The 21,416-nt window shown below is 39.8% G+C and overlaps 1 protein-coding gene across 2 annotated transcripts in view; it reads right to left on the bottom strand.

Annotated features, from left to right (window-relative positions):
• Nucleotides 1-1,090: 1,090 nt before the first annotated feature.
• The window catches only part of lama4 (laminin, alpha 4), a 110,902-nt gene continuing 90,576 nt past the window's right edge, over nt 1,091-21,416 (bottom strand). The window contains exons 32-40 of one of the 2 annotated variants that reach the window (XM_089021787.1): nt 19,978-20,131; nt 18,839-18,993; nt 18,561-18,750; nt 7,323-7,478; nt 5,814-5,973; nt 4,648-4,772; nt 4,292-4,385; nt 3,208-3,321; nt 1,091-3,117 (exon numbers count right to left, since the gene is read on the bottom strand). In XM_089021787.1, coding sequence (XP_088877913.1) covers nt 2,984-3,117; nt 3,208-3,321; nt 4,292-4,385; nt 4,648-4,772; nt 5,814-5,973; nt 7,323-7,478; nt 18,561-18,750; nt 18,839-18,993; nt 19,978-20,131 — 1,282 coding nt within the window. In that variant the 3' untranslated portion in view covers nt 1,091-2,983. Of the gene's footprint in view, nt 3,133-3,207; nt 3,322-4,291; nt 4,386-4,647; nt 4,773-5,813; nt 5,974-7,322; nt 7,479-18,560; nt 18,751-18,838; nt 18,994-19,977; nt 20,132-21,416 lie in introns of both variants that reach the window. The other variant, XM_089021786.1, reaches the window with a different exon arrangement.

Below are 21,416 nucleotides of genomic sequence, written 5' to 3'. Positions count from 1 at the left end.
ACACACACACACACACACACACACACACACACACGAAAGGGAGACGACAGAGCTAGAAACAAAAAACAAAAGTGAAAAAAAAATACAAAAGTGAAATGGTAAGAAAATGGATAGAAAATAGTGAAATTTGGACTTGTTTCAACTTTGATACAGTAAAGTCTCGTTATATCGATATCGGTTATATCGATAGTACTGCTTATTAGGATACTCTTTCTATGAACGCAAGGAGAAGATTTACATGCCGCAGGATCGGATATATCGATAGTCCGGTTATATCGATATTTTTTCCGACTCCCGAGAATATCGATATAATGAGACTTTACTGTAGTTCAAAAGCAGAGTGTAGACTGGAAGGTTAAAATATCCCATCAATCAGGCTCCACAAATAACCCGCACAAGCCATTTGTACACTTGATGCAAAAAGCTATCAACCCAGCTAAACAGAACACAATTGATGAGGAAAAAGGTAAAATTATTGCAGAGAAAGCACCTCCAAGGGATCATTCCTCAGGATCGTGAAAGAAGAAGGCTACATTCCTCATCAAGTTAAATGCTGATGAAAGCGGCCAATCCATTCCATCAAGTCATCAACGACCATCACAAAGGTAAATAAAACGACTCTATTACAGTAAAGTCTCGTTATATCGATATCGGATATATCGATAGTCCCGGTTATATCGATACTATTTCTATGCACGCACGGAGAAAATTACATGCAAACAGGGTCGGATATATCGATAGTCCCGGTTATATCAATATTTTTTCGGACTCCCTTGAATATCGATATAACGAGACTTTACTGTATATAGTACAGATTATTTATTTAATTATAATACCATAGTACATTTATTATACATAAAATAAGGTGTATTTTGTGTAGTTTTAAGGCTTAGAAAATTAGAAAGTAGAAAATTATGTTTTATGGGGACCTGGGAACGGATTTTTCTCATTTTAATGGTTTCCTATGGGAAATTAATTTTTGGGATACACACTTTTCGCCTTGCACTCTGTCTGGGAACCAATTAAGTTTGTAAGCCAATGTATCACTGTATAGAACTGGCTTTGTGAAACCAAAGAACAGACCATTAGGTATGGATAAATGTGGTTTATTTGAGATACATGGTTTATTAGAGGTGCATGCCATACATCTCTTTATCATGTACCAAAGACACACCAATGTGGGGAAGAGTCAGTCAAGGCCAGTTAGACTGTATATCATGTTTAATATTTGTTTTTGATTTTTACCTTAATTGCCCGATAATGACCTTTAACTGTTCAAAATGTGGACTTATTTGGACTTGTTTTCAATAAAACAGCCGAGATATTGGAAATGAACCATTACAAAATAATACGCTAGAATGATAGGCACAAAATGGAAACCAAGCACACAAACAGGCAATGTATTTTTAGCACATTTAACACAAATATCAAAACATAATATTGGAGTTAGCTGTGTTAAATTAAACAAAGTGTGCTAATTTAATACTTGCTACTTTTTGATCAGTTTGATTAAATGGTATTATATTTTACGCAATGTCAGGTGCACTTAAAATCATTACATTTTTTTCAAAAGCCAACAGTTCGCTCTATAATCCAATATGCCTTATCTATGGCGTTAGTCTCTTTTTATGCCATCTGCTGGTAATAATTAGTGGGAACCAATAGTAACCTAAAACCGTTCTACCTGACATTGATTGTCATGTGCATTCATCGACACTCATTCAAACAGACGACGACTTCGTGAGTTCTGAGAGGTTATTCTGAAAAAATGAAGGGGACAAGCAAGAATACTTGAGATATTTAAAGGACAACCGACACCTAATGACAAGTTGTGTCCATAATTTATAAAATCACTTCAAATGACTTCTACTTAGCATATTTTACAAAGATTTCACAGCAGATAGCTATATTTTCCGTTTTAAGACTCGCGCTGAATATTCTAGAAGTCTTGTTTTTGAGTTGATGATGATGCCTGACGTGACGTTACGTCTGGAACGCCCCTGACCGGTTGGTGTGAAAACTTCGTGTTGATCCGTGTTGACGGCGAAATTAGAAGGAAAAAACATAAATAACGCAATGGTGAATCGTTGTGTGTTGCACCAAGACTACTATTTGATACTAGTTGACACAAATTCCCAGCAGACAAATCAGCTTAGGCGCCATCTTGTGCATTTTCTGGGCGCTACATTGGAGTCCAGACGCCTCAAACTGAGACGAAAGGACTTCCTTCTTTAATCGATTGCAAACATTTATGCTTTCCTCTTCAGAACTATTTGAATCATATTCATAACTGGATGAGTAACAAGAAAGCATCTTCTCCAAATCTGAAGCCATTGTTTTGATTCTCGAGCAAGGCAAGACGTCCTGGCGTGACGTCAGGAACAAGGGGGCGGGACCTTCTCAAACTAGCCATCTCCGAGGTCATTTTCAAGTAGTTTTGGGACACTTTAACTCATTTTTATTGGTGTTTTGCATTTAACTAAAATATCAGCCTGCGTGTTTTGGGTATTTTTGATGCTATAGAACGTTTTTCTGGTGTCAGTTAGGAAACAAAAAATGGTGTTGGTTGTCCTTTAACTATTTGTGGAAGTGATTCCATGAGGTTTGTGTGCCTTTTTGTTCAGTAAATTGCCATCATAACTTTTGTCCATCATTTATTGTTTTGTAATGATATTTTTATTTATAATGCGTTTTTTTGTGACAAGGTCTTATAGCTTCATTACGCTGCAGTAGTTGTAAAAGGTTATATATCAATAAAGCTGTATTTGATTTTTGTATTCTTTTAGCAGAGCACCACTTATCCTCGATTTCATGCGCCTTATAATGCAGTGCCTCTTAAAAAATAGGCTATTCATTGAAGGTGTGCCTTATAATAAAAACATTTTATAATGCAGAAAATATGTAAATAAATGGGAGTGATGTCCTACAATTGTTATATTTCCTTGTTATTAATAAGGCATTGGGAAGAGTTGGGTTTTTAACTTTATTTCACATCCGGACAGGATCCAACGCTGACCGCTCCGCTGACCAGAGCTACGTCAGTGAAGTTCACTCCAATGTTGTTGATCTTCAGGTTCCTCATACAACCTACATAAGGCTTATTGGTTACGTGGCTGCCTGGAAGGGAGAGATCTGATGGGTAGAAAAAGATACAAAAATGTATGACTTGTGTGGAAAAAAAAACCCTCAAACTGGGCGATATCCAACCTGGAAATCCACCGATAAAAATCTTTCTGTTGACTGTAGAGTGATTCAGAAATCCATCCACGTTATGGACCTGTTGTCCTACTTGCAATTTGAGAATGCCCATGTCTTTCATCACTGCAATCAGACAAAACAGAAAAATATAATGACCTCGTGATATTATCTTAATAATAATAATAATAATACATACAAGCGCCTTTCAAAACTCTCAAGGTCACTTTACAGTCAGAGGATACATTATTCTGTGGGTGAGCAGCGGCAGCCACAAGCGCCAGCGTTCACTCAATGCAGAAGTAACTCAAATAGATACAAAGCTAGCTAGCTAGCCAATAAATAGCTACTAGCTAGCCAGCTAGATAGATAGCCAGTCAGCCAGATAGCAGTGTCTGAAACTCATGACAAAAAGTTAGTGGACACCGGGGCAGACAACTCTGAAAAGTTGCCTCCAAATTGCAAACAGGAACGTTCGTTTGGCAATTTTTCATACTCGGTATGGCAGCCAATCAGAAGCCTGTTTCGTGCTTCGGACTATACCGTGACTGTAAAGTGTACTTGAGAGTTTTGAAAGGCGCTTAGAAAGAGGACTCTACGTGGCTTGTAGCAGTTTTCTTGTAGCTTTTGCTTCATTGAAACAAACGTTTGATTTGAAAATAATCTTCTGTTTTGAAGAAGTTGTCGGCCTGCCCCGGGCTTCCGGGCAGACGTTATTTCAAATACTGCAGATAGCTATATAGCTAATAGATAGCTAGCTAGATAGCCGGCCAGGGAGCTAGATAAAGTAGCAAATAAATAGCAAATAGCTATCTAGCAAGATAGCCAGCTAGATTTTAACTGTGATTAGTGGCTTCGGTGCTGCTCTGTTCGTGAATTGAGTACTCTGCATTGTTGCATTTTGTTGCGGCATTTGGAGACCATAGGGCCAACTTCGTTTCCTGAAGTATACTATTATACTATAGTGAACAGGTACAGTAAGGGTTATTATCTGTGCATGAAAGGGAAATATGCATGAAAAAGCATGTAACCCAAATGTTTTATTGATTTTGTATATAGTATATATAAGTATATATATTTTATTATATAGTTTTACCTGCAATTCTATGCCAGTGGCCAGCACACAGAGCTGGCCTTGGAGAAACTGTTGCCAACAATTCGTGTGTCCTATCAGTCAAAACAGCCACCACCTGGAAAACATTGTTTTCATTTCAACATTTCTAAGCATTAGAATTAACATATCCCCAAGCCATTAACTCTCTAAATAGTAACCCAAATAGAACTGTATAGTGCCTCCATTTTTCTCCATTTTTTGATACTAGTGCACCGTGTTCGACCAGAGACAAATTCCTTGTGTGTTCTACATACTTGGCAATAAAGATTATTCTGATATTATACTTTGAATTATTTGTGTATTGTAGGATATTTATCTCATTTGTGATGTTTACTTACTGATCCTTGATGAATGTACAGTGAGAAATAACCCTCTGCTTTCGGCACATGCAGAAGTACCCCCGATGTCACCTGGGGCCGCACCTCCATTTCGAGTTGAAATCTCAGTCCCAAATCAAGCGTGTCTAAAAAATCAGAAGTAGGCGGAGTAAAGGATGTTGTCTGAGGTCAGGGTGAGATGAAAATATATGTGCATGATGAGGTTTATTTTCACACTTCTATATTGTGAGCATTGTGGCAAAGATGAGTAAAGTGTGTTAAAGAAAGGTAAAACACTCTGTGGCAGTTGCTTTACGGTAATGATGAATGCAAAGGACGACCATCTTATGACACTTTTCACAAATCTGGCCAAAATACATCTGTGTAGGGTCTCAGTCATTTCCATCAAGGAAAAGGTTTCTTCAGTCGTCATCTGAACTTCCTTTACAGATGACGGCTGAAGAAATCTTTTCCTCAATGCCCAAAATACAGTTAATGATCCCAATTATTGATGAACTGTACTTCTTTGAAGGTGTCGGACGTTTTGCTTCTAAGATGCTTCGTGAGCGAACTAAAGTCTTTTGCTGGTAGTTTCGGCCCTATATCTATCTATCTATCTATCTATCTATCTATCTATCTATCTATCTATCTATCTATCTATCTATCTATCTATCTATCTATCTATCTATCTATCTATCTATCTATCTATCTATCTATATCATTTTCCGTACCGCTTATTCCTCATTGGGTCGCGGGGGTTGCTGGAGCCTATCTCAGCTGTCTTCGGGCACGAGGCGGGGGACACCCTGAATTGGTTGCCAGCCAATCGCAGGGCACACAAAGACATACAACAGTCACTCTGACACTCACCCCTAGGGACAATTTGGACTGGTCAATCTGCCTGCCATGCATGTTTTTGGAGTGTGGGAGGAAACCGGAGGACCCGGAGAAAACCCACGCGGGTCCGGGGAGAACATGCAAACTCCACACAGGGAGGTCGGACCGGGACACGAACCGGCGACCTCTGCACTGTGAAGCCGGTGTGCTAACCACTCGACTACCGGGCCGCCCTCACAGGAAATTAACATATTAAAATCCAACATATATGAACTTGGCCTGAACAAAAATGTCTAGGAAAATATTTCAGTGGTTTAAAAATAAGGGTGCGCAAACTAAGGTTAAATTACCCAAAAGTACATAGCCTCCTTCCCCTGCAAAGAATGTTCCTGCCTCGGTAAGTCCCTCAAAACATGGTGTCACTCCAAATGTTCTATCTGCAGTTGACAACCAATGTCCATTGAGATGGATATTGCTCAAACAGCCAGCAAAGCTGTTTACCGAGTCACCCTAAAGGGAGAAAAGAAAAATTATAAATACAGTACATATGTGAGCCGGTTGGCACAAGCACCCCAACAAAACATTGCGAGAATAAAGCGGATCAGATAATGATACAGTTAGGCCTGAAAATATTTGGACAGTGAGACAAGTTTTGTTATTTTTATGAGTGCATCTGTGTGTGTTTGGGGATTACGAGAAGGTGTGGAAACCCATATAATACACCGTGGGATTGTAAACGGCAGACCTTCGTGGACACATTATTGCAAGTTCTCCTCACCCATCGGGTTGAAGTAGGATGTAATGAATGAATGTAGGATGTAATGAATGAATGAATTGTAATTACTGTCCCACTGAACAAGCCCAGTTACAGTGTCCACCATATGTGGTAGAAAACTGGACCAAATTAAGAGGAAAATGAAAAAGAGAAGGGTGATAAAGGACAACCGACACCATTTTTTGTTTCCTAACTGACATCAGAAAAACATTTTATAGCATCTAAAATACCCAAAACACGCAGGCTGATATTTTAGTCAAATGCAAAACACCAATAAAAATGAGTGTCCCAAAAGTACTTCAAAATGACCTCGGAGATGCCGAGTTTCAGAAGGCCCCGCCTCCTTGTTCGTGACGTCACGGCAGGATGTCTTGCCTTGCTCTAGAATCAAAACGATGGCTTCAGATTCGGAGAAGATGCATTCTTGTTACTCATCCAGTTATGAATATAATTCAAATAGTTCTGAAGATGAAAGCATAAATGTTTGCAATCGATTAAAGAAGTCCTCCCGTATCAATTCGAGCCGTCAGGACTCCAATATAGCGTCAAAGAGCTCCGTTGGAAATGGGTGGATTTGTCTGCTGGGAATTTGTGTCAACTAGTATCAAATAGTAGTCTTGCTGCACACAACACACAACGATTCACCATGGAGTTATTTATGTGTTTTCCATCTAATTTCGCCATCAACACGGATCAACCCGAAGTTTTCAGACCAAACAAAGTACCTAAAATTCATTGTGTGTCGCTTTCTCGGTCAGGGACGTTCCAGACGTGACATCACGTCAGGCATCGTCATCAACTTGAAAACAAGACTTCCTGAATATAAACGTAAAATATAGATATATGCCGTGGAATCTTTGTAAAATACGCTCAGTAGCGGCCATTTGAAGTGATTTTACAAATTATGGACACAACTTGTCCGGAAGTGTCGGTTGTCCTTTAAATTTGCTCAAATAAGCTTTCCCCCACATTTTCTGGAAGTGGTATGGCACTTTAATTGAAAGAAATATGCTTTGGCTTAAAAAACATTAAAAAACACGGTATTATAGAGATGGATCTAAAGAGTTAAAAATCAAATCCATACCTGAATATTTCTTTGTGCTCGTTTTGGAGGTACCCCTCCAAAATAGAGAGGACTTCTGACATGCCAGGGCACAGGTTTGCCTTTAACACTGTCCTTCAGCAGCGTGAGTCCATCAATGACCAATTTTCCCATATTTCCATCACGTATAAAAGTAACCTTCAGGAAGGAAGCACAATTTCTTGTAATTGTATATTTTATGACCATATGACTAAAATTTACTCTTGCAAGTACCGTATTTCCCGCATTAAAAGGTTCACCTAAAACCTGTGAATTTCCTCCAAACCCAACAGTGCACCTTCATATCTGATGCACCTTATATATGGATATTGTGATTTGTTGGAAGTAGAATTTTAAATATTCTGGAAAGCACTTTGTTACCGCTGGAGCAGTTGTGAAAAAGATATAAATAAATCTGTATTTATTGTATTCCTTTGAGCCTTCCTGATAATGAGGAAAAGTCGGTATTTCATATGCAGTGGAATACAAATATGAATTATTTTTTTTATTAGCATCAAACTGGGACCTGTGATATAGTGCAAGTATTAAAAAAATATGCTTCTGTGGTGGATGGGGAACATATCTGTTGGCCTATAATATCTCTATTTAAACCAGCACAAATTACCAAAACATTGTTAACCTAATCACAAATGGTCAAGTAAATATTGTGATTTTTAAAAGGGATGCTTTGTAGCGTTATCAGAACAATCTTTTAAGTGGAACCTAAAAATATCTACATTATTGTCAGAGATATGACTCAGAGCCAGAAAGATTGTCCCTACTACCTGCAGGAGACGCAGCCATTCATGACAGACGTCTGAATTCTGCAGCCCTTTCCCAAGCTATTTATTGGGAGTATATGCAAATTTAAGTGATACATTAGTAAAACATAGTTTTTCTTGATTAGAATACCATGCCCCTGGAACGTTCTGAGCCCCAACAGCTGCAAGCAATAAAACATTGTCTTTTCCATGAGCTGATAAATTTGTAACCTGGCTAATGAGCTCTTCCTGTGCAGGATGTTCAAGTCGTAAATAACTTCGGTGATAAAGGAGTATCCCAAGTCCTAAATTCTGTTCAAGGCCAGATCTCTAACTTTACTGCTGTGAAATGTAAATTTCTCCACTGTGAGACTAATAAAGGCAAATCCAATCCAATCCAATCCAATCTCCTAGATGAAGCTGTGATGGAGAATAATAATTTATCATGTTTAAAAGTGCCGTGCTTTGCTGACCAACTAAACAATGGGCCTACAGTCAAAGCGCAGATGGCCACAGTAAATCTGAGTGAAACAGACACGGCAAGGTGAACTGTCGTCTCCATCAAGATTCTAGAAGGTCCGGCCTTGCACAGAATTTAGGGCTTGAGATACTCCTTTTTCACCGGAGTTATTTACGGCTTAAACATCCTGCACAAGCGCCAGATTACAAACTTATCAGTTCATGGAAAAGACAACCAATTAAAATGTATATGTTTTACTGCTTACATCTGTTGTTGCTCAGAACGCCCAGAGGCGTGGTATGCAAATCAAGAAAACTATGTTTACTAATATATCACTGTAATTTACATATACTCTCAATAAATAGCTTGGCAGAGGGGCGCAGAATTCAGACGTATGTCATCTGATGACTGCGTCTCCTGCCGGCAGTGGGGACAATCTTTCTGGTTCTGAGTCTCTGTCCACGGTGTCTGACTGTCATATCTCTGACATTTTTGGGGGCTCGTCCGGGATGGCAACGCGTCTCCTGCGGTGAGCGGTCTACGGCGACTGTCAAGAACCGGTGCACCGGCAAGGCCAACAAGATTTCGAGAGGACCTCCTTTTCTTGGGGGCAGAAGCCAGGCCTGCTCGCCGGGTGAGACGCAAACGCCATCCCAACGAACCTGGGCGGGCTCGGGACCGGAAGGATCGTCTCCAAAAATTGAGGTCAGTCTGATAAACAATAGTACAAGCCTATTTGTTTAGGTCTTGGAAGATTTTGGATAGTACAAGCCTATTTGTTTGGGTCTTGGAAGATAGAGAACGTTTTAAAGGGCCAGTGCGCCATGGAAAAGTACGTACAGAAAGTCAGTCGGATACTGATTTAAGGAAAATGAGAATGTTCTAAAGGGCCATTGCGCCATGGAAAAAACCGTACGGAAAGTCAGTCGGATACTGATTTTAGGACAAGCCTATTTGTTTGGGTCTTGAAGATTGGATAGTACAGCCTTTTGAAGGTCTGGAAGAATGAAAAGCCTCGAAAAAAATTAAGCTAGTTCATGTGGTAGTGAGAGTGCTGAACTGAGCTTAGTTTTTGGGTACACAAGGACTGATCATCCTTGTGGTTGTGTGACTGTGTCTGTGTGAGTCAATGTGTGAGCATGCGGGTCTGTGTGTCAAGCTTGCGAGCTTGACTATGTCGCGGGGTTGTTTCGGGCGTGACCGCATCTGAGTGTGATTGGAATTGCGATAACGTTTCGTAATTCATATAATATACAGTGGGATTCAAACAGCAGACTTTTGTGGATGCAGGATGCAAGTTCTCCTCACCCTTTTGGGGGTTGAAGAAGGAGAAACCACAAATGTAAATTTGAATTGCTGTCCTACTGAACGAACCCAGTTATAGAGTCCGCCCTATGCGGTGAAGAACTGGACCAAATTCATAGAAATAATTAAAAAAAAGAGAGAGAGAAGGGGGATGTGGCGAAAAATTGAACGCTAATAATTCGCTCTGCTTCGATAGTATTAATGAAAATTTTATTTGGCGCTGGAACCTAAATATTTTATTTCGAAAAAACACGGCGGAACGAGATTGCGATTTCATGTAAATTACAGTGAAGTCGAGGCACTAAGCGAAAGTCTTCCCGTTTTTTGGAAACGAGTTAAATCAAATTAGTTGCCAGTCTGCCTCGATGAAGAAGAATTTGTAGAAAAAAACAATTGGTTGATATAGACGTTGAAGGATCGACGCTGTTTGTTCAAGTAAATATTTACGATGCCGAAAGAAAAAAAATAGATGGAAAAAGGTGGAAAAAGGTAGCGCGATGCGTGTTCCGGCCCGCAGATCTCAGGCAGTATTTAGGGGCGCCGCGAAAGGATAAAAAGTTGACAACACACTTGTTTCTGCTTTGGACGGACGAAGTGTTGGAATGTGGTCAGTCCTACTCGGACATTCGAAATCAAACTGCCTTCGATCTGAGGTGCCGAAATAAGGTTGATGAATTAATTAATGCTCGTCGATGGCAAACACCAAATCGATAATGCGATATAATTATGCCTATAAAAAGAGAGTAACTTTACTCTGAAAGAGATGTTGGCGGAACTAAAACGTTATTAAAATATAAAGATTGGGCAAAAAGAAAATTTAGCATATTATGGCCGTATGGTTGTAAGCAAAGAGAAGTGCCCGAAGGCAAGAAAACTGCCAAAATTATTTTGAAACGGACACGGACCGCATTTTCGCACAGAGAGAAATGCGAGTTGGGTCCAAAAAAGTCCTAAAGTATTTGGTTTCAGATTTCAGACGTGAGTTAGAATTTTACATTTTACATCAGGAAAGAGAGAGACAAAAATCATATTAGTGATGGATGGCATTCTATTGGAATACGTGTTGTATGGAATTGTGATTGATATTGATACATTTAGAAGGATTATGATGGTTCGAGAAAATATGCTCTAAAATGAAGTAAACAATACGATGAATAATTAGAAATTATTTTGGGGTATGCGGGAAGGCATGTTATTTTGCTGGTTTAATCTGGAATGTTTTTGTGTACTGTTGATTTTTGACTGCCTCGCTTGGGCAGCTAATATAGCAAAAAAGACAAGGTCTATAATTCATCATTGCCTCAGTGGGAAGAAATGTGAAGACGGTATGCTTTGGTAAAGTGAAAGTTTAAAAACAATGATGTTTTGAGGTTTGAATTAACTTGTTGCATTTCTCCCCCTTTCGATCACAGGGGATAGAGAGAAGCGGTGTTGACCACTTTTTCCGCATACGTTTTGTTTTGAGGCAGTTATGAGATAGCATTTGTTCTCGAGTGGTGAGTACTGATGGTTCTGGAAATAAAAGGTGAGCTGTGTCGACGATATAATACGTGCGTACATCTAGACTGAACGGAATTAGATTAGAAATAAGGAGTTGATGGGTTAAACCTGTAGGCAAGAATACCTGAGCTCACCAAAAATGTGATATAAGGTTTAGCACAATTGTTAACACTGTTGTGAGGCTTGAGGATATTGATTGGATTAAGAAAAGAAGAATTTACACGGCGTTTGTTAACAAAATACTCTAATCAATGTGTGAGGGGCTCCTCATGCAGTCATAAATCACAAGAAGGGGAGGATGACAAACATTCATGCGCGACAAGCTGTTCACCAAAAATTGACCACATTGAAAGGGCACAAATTGAAAAAGAAGATCAAAATGTTTTAAGAGGTGACAAGATATGTTCAACAGATATTAAACATACAAGTATTCAGATGAGAAAACTAAGATGCCGTAGTTATTTCCTTCACATTAAATCAGGAAGTTGTCTTTTATGGCAAAAGAGCAAGATCTGGCTTTCTCTGTGAGTGGTTCCTTATCAGGGCGACCTGTCACTCTGTTCAAAATTTACAATGCAGGTGTCGAGAGTAGAAGACTCACCATTCATTGTGGGGTGAAAGTGAAACAAATAGTGTGCATTCCCATGCAGTATGTTAGTTTGAAACTATCTGGCTGAGCTAAGACACTGATGAAGGAAACAATTAAAGCTTGATTAATTTGAGTAAATTAATACAACATAAACGTGATAAAAGCATGATCCTTCGTACTGTAACAGATGGAACTGGCTCGGCGATTGATAAAAAAGAAAACAGTAAGGAAGAATTAATAATGATATCAATTATATTTTCGAACTGGTAACTGCTATGCGACTGTGGGATCAGATTCAGCCTTTCTAAACTTGATTCAATATTTGAAATTATTGAAATTATGGAAATAGTTAATGTGTGGCCACCGTACTTGATCTGTAAAGTGCAAAGTGATGTTTGAGAAATGCCAACTCAATTCTATCTCTCCTCCACCTCAGATGGCACTACCTGACAAATTCATTTTTGAATGTTACTTTATGTGCAGCGATCCCGAATCAAGGCTGAGAAGGTGACTGTGGGAATGTCCAGGCTACAAATCGACTTGTCACATTTTTGAGAAGACAAGATAGAAACGTCTTTGGTTGCGCCGCACACATTCAGGGAATTTGCGGGAAGCTATGCTCCTCTAATTAAGAAAAAACTAACAAACAAAAAATCTGACCGAATGTAAATTAATGTGTCCAGGTTCCAGCACGGCTGGCCCATCCCTCTAGCTCCACTTCGAAATTATGGCCGGCTGGCCGCAAAGGCTTGACCAAGGCGGCATGGCTGTGGGGCGGTAGGATGAGTGCCTGAGGGCGTGTGCGAGGAAATCTCTGAAATCAAGCTGGCTGTTCAAATTGTGGTGACGTGAAAGAAATGGACTCTGAATGTCTGAATGCACAGCCACTTGCATCCACCCGTTCAGACAAGCTCCATGATGTCCACAGCACTGTCAAGCTGCAAAGCCAAGACATCCCACCTGCTCCCTGGGATAGAAACTGAACTCCAAACGCTTGCTGCTGGCCTCACAGAAATGAACTTGAGAAAGCTGAAACACATTTGCTGCCACCCATTCAGCGATCAAGCCACAAAGCCAAGAGACATCCCACCTGCTCCCTGGGATGGAAACTCAACTGAAAGTGCTTGCTGCTGGCATCACAGACCTGAACCTCAGAAAGCTGAAGCATGATTTGCTGCAGAAAAGGACTCTGAATGAACAATCTCTCACAATGCAACTCCACTGCAACCACTGAACTCATGCAACAGTACTGGCTTTGATCCCTTGATTTCCTCCACATGACCCGACCGAGCTCATGATAATCACCCCACTTCACAATGCCTTTGACACATTCGAAAACGACATTGATCCCTATTCTAATTTCCAAAGGTGTGTGGAGGATGTGGCAGCTGTGTGGACCTATCAGGAAGCTCATTGGTTGGTAATGTTAATTGTTAGAAATGCCTCGTGAGCTGTGTCTCAATGGTATGAAAAGCTGTTTTTCGCAAACGTTTTGGGAAAAAATTGTTAGTTTTGAATCCATTTTTCCGGAAGTGAAATTTTGACTGACAATTTCAGACATTATACGTTTATACGTGTATGGACATTTCCCATTCACTTATCTTGGTGTGAAGATGGAATATTTCGCACTGCATGATAGGAGATTTTGTTGCTTGGAAGCCACTCTGTGGCCAATTTGACCTTTCTTTATTTTACGATCCCAAATGGAAAGAAAAATTCCAATTCGTATGGTTTTTGGGGGTTTACATGATACCCTCGTGCAAACTGACTAATTGGAGGTGCTTGATTTTGGTAGTTTTGTTAAAATGCCTCAACTTGTTCTTTTTCAGAAAGGAGTGGGGGGAGAGATCGACAACATTTTGACCGACACCAGCATGCAATTGAACCCAATCGAACAAATATATCCAGCATGCGTCAGATGTGCGGCAGCATTCGGCAAATGGTTTCAAAAAGGAAAAAAGGCCACATTGTTTTTGTTAGAATGATCCCGATTGTCACAGTGGCTACTTTGTTTGAAAATTTTTACAATATCAGCGAAGCGAACAGGAAATAAGAATAAAAAGAAAAGATGGTTTATATGCCACACCAAGTGACTCGTAGATTAATGATGATAATATTAATAAATGTAATTTGAAAGCGCTTTTTATTGCACTCATAGATGCTTCACAAGAGCTAAAAATGCTAAATTAAATGTACGCCTGAAGACAAGCATACTTAATTGATGCCAAAATCGATCTAAAAGGAAGCATGAGTAACGAGATTAAAACATGAAAAAAAGCATTATGGAACAATTTAGTTTTTGAGGTTGCGTCCCATGGGCGGGGGCGGCTATCTATCTGAAGGCTGGATGCCCCCCAGTTCTGAGTCTGGCTACAGGGATGTCAAGGAGATTTGTGTTAGAGGATTGGGGGCTGCGGGACGGAGTGTTTTGGTGAGGGTCAAGAAAGATCAGATGAGGCCTTGATTGTGGGGGTTTTTATCGGGGTGTGTGCAGCAGGGTGTGGAAACAGAGCGGAGAAGGAGAAACTTTTTTTAAGGTAGAAGAATGCGGTTTTGGTAATTTGGGTGTTGGGTGGAATGGTAGAAAGAGAGGTGCTTATCAATATGAACTCTAAAGTTGCAACAGTTAGAGTGGGGATTGGGTGCAGTTGTCAATGATATTCAAGTAGGATGAACAGTTGTTGATGTTGTGTATGAATTGTTTCCTGATTAGAATATTAGGAGGAGACGGGTTAGCCAAAGAGATGGTAAGGGTTTTTGAAGGTGCTAGAGAAAGCAGTTGATGGGAGATCAACTCCTATGCTGATTCAGGCGATGTAGTTGGAGATTTTTAATGTTTAAGGGGAAAGATAGTTTTTGTTTGTTTTGTTTTTGTTTTTTCCACGTTAACCACCTTCTTGCAGACCGTTTGGGTGAATTCCTGAGTCGGGGGACTGCAGACGGAGTGGCCAGAGACGGAAGGTTTGTATCAACGGTTGGAGACTCCAGACGGGGGAAATGGGGTTCATCAGAAAACCACGGTAAGATCGAAATACAATACAGTGACTAGAATCTAGGAATTATATGGTGGTGACCTGGAGAGATATTTTAAATGGTTTGAGGCTGTGCCAATTGCGCTACTCAGGCTCGAGGGTCACCGTAAATTCTGCCAGGGGTTCCACGCCTTTTGAGGTGGAACGTGGCCGAGAGCTCCCGGCTCCATGTAAATGCATGGACCCAGGCGCTCCTCAAAGAATGGTTCATTGAGGAGACATACGCTCATTTTGTGTTCTCGTCCATTATTTTCAGGAGCAGACTGGACCATGATATACCAGGCGGCTACCACAGACGCGTCGAGGCTGGTGACGGAAGGGGCCACCAGATGACCAGAGGGACCAGTCACGCAGCCTATCTAGGGGTGTGGAGTCAAGCGATGTGGAACTCGTATCTCACGGCCTTTGGACGGAGGGACCGATCTGGATTTTCCCTGCATGCTAAGATCGGATTGCATGCTGACGTACATTTTATCCCAATATCGTTGTTCTTTTCCCAAGAAAAAAAAAAAGGGGCGGGGATGAAATGAGAGATGTTCCCAAATTTGTTTTTAATGAAAAAGAAAAATATGTTTTTTAGGTATATTGGTTATTATCTGGTGTCTTCAAATTAAGTTGAACTGTTTCCAAATGCCCACCGTGATTTTGAAACTGTCATCAATGAGCAATTTGTTGAACAGTAATTTAAAATGACACTCCAGTCATATAATCAGACTAATGAAAATGCAACTTTGAAATATATGATTAAGAGGTGGGACTGGGGGGTATATATATACATACATGCTTCCCATTGATTGTTAGGGTATTGCGGGGAATGTCTTCTGTCTTGTATTTTACCTATATACCTATATCCCAATAGTATAGACACATATATGCCATTATATTTACTATTTTGTTTTTTTTCCACATTTTTTACACTCCACGATCACTGTCAAGATAATGTTTGCTATCACTTTTAAAAATGATTAAGAGGTGGGAATGATGGAGAATAATAATTTATCATGTTTAAAAGTGCCGTGCTTTGCTGACCAACTAAACAATGGGCCTACAGTCAAAGCGCAGATGGCCACAGTAAATCTGAGTGAAACAGACACGGCAAGGTGAACTGTCGTCTCCATCAAGATTCTAGAAGGTCCGGCCTTGCACAGAATTTAGGGCTTGAGATACTCCTTTTTCACCGGAGTTATTTACGGCTTAAACATCCTGCACAAGCGCCAGATTACAAACTTATCAGTTCATGGAAAAGACAACCAATTAAAATGTATATGTTTTACTGCTTACATCTGTTGTTGCTCAGAATGCCCAGAGGCGTGGTATGCAAATCAAGAAAACTATGTTTACTAATATATCACTGTAATTTCCATATACTCTCAATAAATAGCTTGGCAGAGGGGCGCAGAATTCAGACGTATGTCATCTGATGACTGCGTCTCCTGCCGGCAGTGGGGACAATCTTTCTGGTTCTGAGTCTCTGTCCACGGTGTCTGTCTGTCATATCTCTGACAAGCTGACAGTTTAACTCGCTGTGTCTGTTGACCTTATTGTTGTTGTCTGTGCTTCAATCGAGTCACACATGTTGACTAAGCATATAACAGCATGAAACTTTTAAATATGATTACTTCTTATTCTGTCTAATCTCTATCATTTATATATCACTGAAGTAATATTAGCAAGTTCATTCTCTTGAGACAGACACAACACTTCATACAGCAACTCGTGTTATCAGTGATGTGCAGTCAGGGGAGGCAGGTGAGGCAGTACCTCACCTGTCATCATGGAAACCCGTCATGGAAATATCAAATGAAAAAATATATTAAACAGTTAGATGTATTTAGTGATTTGTACTTTAAAGTTCTTGTCCATTTAACTTCACCGTTTTTTTCAAAATCGCTGAATTTTCACATTTACCATTCAAAAAATTAGTAGAGATGAGCGGTGAGGCAGCAGCCGGCTGAGCCTCAACATGGATTGCGCAATCACTATGCTAACTGTGCTGGCTTCCTCTGCAGTGAGACCGCATTGCTGTCCTTCTGCATATCGCTATTAAAGTGTTCAAACACGTTTAGTATATGAACTAAATGTCTACAGTTAGCTGGTGTATATGATGTACAGTCACTGTCCATTATAAACACTGTACTACAGTGTTTATTTTGTTTTATTTTTATCAAAACTCTGTGCGTAGGTGAGGCACTCAGTTCTCCCGCCTTATGACAGGGGGCGCTTGTGATTCCAGACATACTTGCGACTCCACGGCTGCAGAATAATAGAATTAGGGACAGCAAGCTACAGTGAACACTTAACAAGTAAGTGCAACCCTGCAGTCATTTTTTCATGTTGCTTGGCCTCATTTTCAGAATGGAGGATTACATATATAAATTGCAAGAATTTTCTAAACTTTCAATCGAAGCAGGAGATAATAATTAAAGGAAGACCAACACCGGAGCTAAAAGGTTTGCTTCAGACAACGGGACAGAATATTCGCTCTTTTCAGACGGACTGGTACACACGAAAAGGCTGGCTGTGTGGGTGTCCAGCAAGAAACGGCATTTTCTGCTTTTCCTGCCTTCTGTTCTCAATTTATGACAATGTCTGGACTCAAATGGGATATTGCGACCTAAAAAATTTACAACAGAGCCTCATCAAACATGAGTGGTCGACCGCGCACATCCAAAGTCAAATCGCGCTAAAAACATTCGGGATGTCCAGGATCAACTTGGCTTTGGATGAACAGCGAAGACTCAACATCAGCATCCACAATGCTAAGGTAAAGGAGAACCGGGAGATTTTAAAAGATTCCGTCAATCCCACCTGCTTCCTTGCCAAACAACAGCTGGCGTTTCGTGGAAATGATGAAAGTAAAGGCTCTGCTAATCGTGGCAACTATGTTGAACTATTACATGCTTTCGCTGAGAAAGATGGCGGGCTAGCGAGACATTTGGAGACATGCACTGTATTATCTGGCCTGTCAAACAGAATACAGAACGATTTAATTGAAGCAGTTGGTGATGTCATTAGAAATGACATTAAAAAGGAGATCAGTGCAGCCTCATTTGTTGCTGTAGAAGTAGATGAGATTGTCATTCTCAGCACTGAAAAGACTGAAAACATACAGTCGGAACAGGACTGATCAAGGACGATTTTCTTCACTGGCAGTGATCTCCATTGAGACAGAGAGACTTTTAAAACTGAAGAAAGATAAGGAAGGCTTCTACAAAGAAGTTATCGATGCCTTTCTTCAGAAGGAGCGGCACATGGACTTCATTTACAAGTAAAGGTAACACATAATATTTTTTTTTTATTATTTTTTCTATGCTACAGTTTGTATATATAAAGAATGTTGACATGACATTTTAAACAAAACACGTTAACTGTTGCCAATCAAATGGTGAATAAGCTACTCTGTACAGTTCATATGTTTGTAAATCTGACTATGATGACGTCAGTGCCTCACCAGCTATGAACCTCACCACACATCACTGCGTGTTATGCCCTTCATCACTCAATGTCAGACACTTGCACTTGAAAAAGAATCACCCGTATGTGTACCCAAAATGTTTCCTAAATATTGTCAGGTAGAACAAAAGCTGAACTTACATTATGCCATGCTCCATCATTACAATTTTTCTTGCTCCAGATTTCCACACGCTGATCACCTACATTGAAAGTGTATACAAGTCTACCACTGGCCAGAAAGAGAGTCATAAAGTTCCTCTCTTGAATGTCAGACACATAAAAAATTAGGCCAAAGGATGCGCTGGTCTTTAGGGATAAGGAAAAGTTGGACCTGGACGAAAACATATTGATAGACAGTTGTGTTTTTATAGTGAAGGCTTTTACAATCCTTAGACAATTTTGAAGAATTTAAAACTTACTTATGAGAAACAGATTCTGGGAGCTTTCTGTAGTGCTGCCTACTGTTTGCAAAGCTGCCATATTGGTAGGCATGTTGTTTTGCTTGGTGACTTGAGCGATGGCAGGAAGTGTCACTTCCTACGTCTTCTAAAAGTTTGGATTCATCCCTGCTGACCTGTGGTGGCATACATACATATTTGGCTGAATTAGAAATTAACAAATGTCAACCCCGAAGAACCACAATAAATTGAGGTTTACATAAAACATCAAATGTATTCTTTTGCCCTAACCATATGTTGGTTATAAGAGCATGGTGTGTAGACAGTGAGCTTAACAATCTTCCAATAGAAAACATGAAGATGAGAATCCACCGTTTAGTATTTTTATTGAAGTCTTTCTTCGTGACACGAAAAAGACTTCCAAACATATGGTTAGGGCAGAAGAGTAAAAAGATTGTGCCTGCACAAGTCAAAAGAAAGGATGGACGTGGATGTGATCACACCTCTCCACTGTTATATTTCAAAATAGCTACTCCACAACTGTTGAGTGGTTTTAACTATTTCCACCACTAGGGGCACTGTGCTACATTATAATGTAATTACTAGGGGCAGAATATGTATGGTACATTTTGAAAATTCAATTTAATGTTTTAGTGTCTGTTGGGGTAATTCGTATACGAACATCTTTAAACATCTTTTTGCATCGTTTGTTTTTGTTTTGGACTTCCTGAGACGTCATATCCTACCTGCCTTTACATGATGTCACATCCTATCTCCACGTCTTACATAAATGCTTTCCGAGATCGTCGATCTGTCTCTTTTCCTTTCTACCTCTCCTCAACTCTTTCAACAGTAGCCAAAATGGAACTGTATAGTGCCACTTCGCAGTTTTTTTGACGACGATACTCGTGCAGCGTGTTCGACCGGAAACAAATTCCTTGTGTGTTCTACATACTTGGCAATAAAGATGAATCTGATTCTGATTCTGATTCTCAACCGACCTCAGACAATGTCCCTGCTGTCTACAAGATTAAAATAACTTATTCTGTTCAATACCTGGCTTCCTGCTGATTTCACCATCCCACTTCTAACACCCTGAAAAGCGATGAACCAGGAACGAACGATCAGTTTTAACCCATCAGTGTCTTTCCCCATTTTACCTTACGTGATACCCTCCGTTTGGCAATATGTTCGTCATCCGTATGTCTTGATGAAAGAGCAGCAAGAGGCTTTTGCAATGGACAGTCCTGCAGGAGAGCCTGGACTTTCTCGGTGTAGCGCTGGAAGTCTTCAGGCTCAATATCTCTGTCTTGTCTACATAAAAACATCAGCGGAGAGAGAAGGGAAATTTACTTGAATTCTGTTTTTTAATACAACGTTGAAGAACAATTTCAATATTGTAGGAACTACATGTACAGTTTATACCAGGGGTGTCAAACTCATTTTGCCATCGTGGGCCACATACGGCCTCGGGAGATGTCAAGTGGGCCGGACCATTAAAATTATACCATACTCTGCTAAAAATAACAAAAATATCATGTCTTTCCTGTTTTGGTGTAAAGAAGCACAAGAACATTCGGAAAATATTGAAATTTAATGAACTATCCTTTTACAAAACATTTCATGAAACACCTCATATTTCCTTAGACAAATGTGCAATTTACTTTTATCATTCACAAATATGCATTGCAACTGATCCCACTGATTGTACAAAGGCACACAACTTAATTGGTACTGAAAAATATAGTAATGCACTTTAAGATTAAATAAGACTTTTAAAGAAAGGAATTTTTAAACACATACGCATATAAAATCTAAATGTAATCCCTGCGTACACCTTACAAACTAAAGAGAGTGATTGTAAATGGGTAATGAAGAAAGTGTTCGCCTGTCCTGTAAATCTGTAAACTTCATACATGAAACATAGATACACATAAAATACATACTGAAAATGTATGGAGTTGTATGAACAGTAGAAGTCAATCACACAACTTTTGTTTTGAAGCTGCTGACTAACATTAAAGTGCACATTTTTTTAAATCGCCACAGTAAGGATTCATCGTCACAGAGCTGTATTCTTTCAATGCAAACAGTATCTAAGGCAGCATTTTAAAGGTGTTAGTCTAGTCTGGACTTGTATTTGTTCCTGAAACTTGGCATCTTTTGGCCTGCACAAGTGCATCAACACCAGGTGTCATGTCCTGACTAGCTGTCACTTTCAGAATGTCATTTAAGTGCTTGTTTGTGAGCCTTGAACACATTTTTGTTTTATTAATATTCATCACTAAGAAAATTTGTTAACAAAGGTAGGTTGTCCCAAACATGCACAACATTTTAGCAGCCATGGCTGTTAATTTGGGGTACCCTGGTAGTAGATACTGATAAAATCTGTCCAGACCTACACAGGCAATCTTGCCCTTCAAATCTGCATCACACTGCAAATCAATTATCTCTAGCTGAATTTCGACTAGCAGATCAGAAGCTTTAACTGTGAAAGGTGAGCGAAAAATTGCAAATTCTGTGTCAAGTTCACGAAATACCTGAAAACGTTTCTCAAACTCCCGCAGTAGTCCTGCAATTTTATCTTTGTACCATTTCA

The sequence above is a fragment of the Hippocampus bargibanti genome, linkage group LG19, assembly GCF_051943395.1.
Source record: "Hippocampus bargibanti isolate YZ-2025 linkage group LG19, ASM5194339v1, whole genome shotgun sequence".
In the NCBI taxonomy this organism is placed as follows: Eukaryota; Metazoa; Chordata; class Actinopteri; order Syngnathiformes; family Syngnathidae; genus Hippocampus; species Hippocampus bargibanti.
The sequence above is the reverse complement of the archived record's forward strand: the minus strand, read 5'-3'. Positions and strand labels throughout refer to the sequence as shown.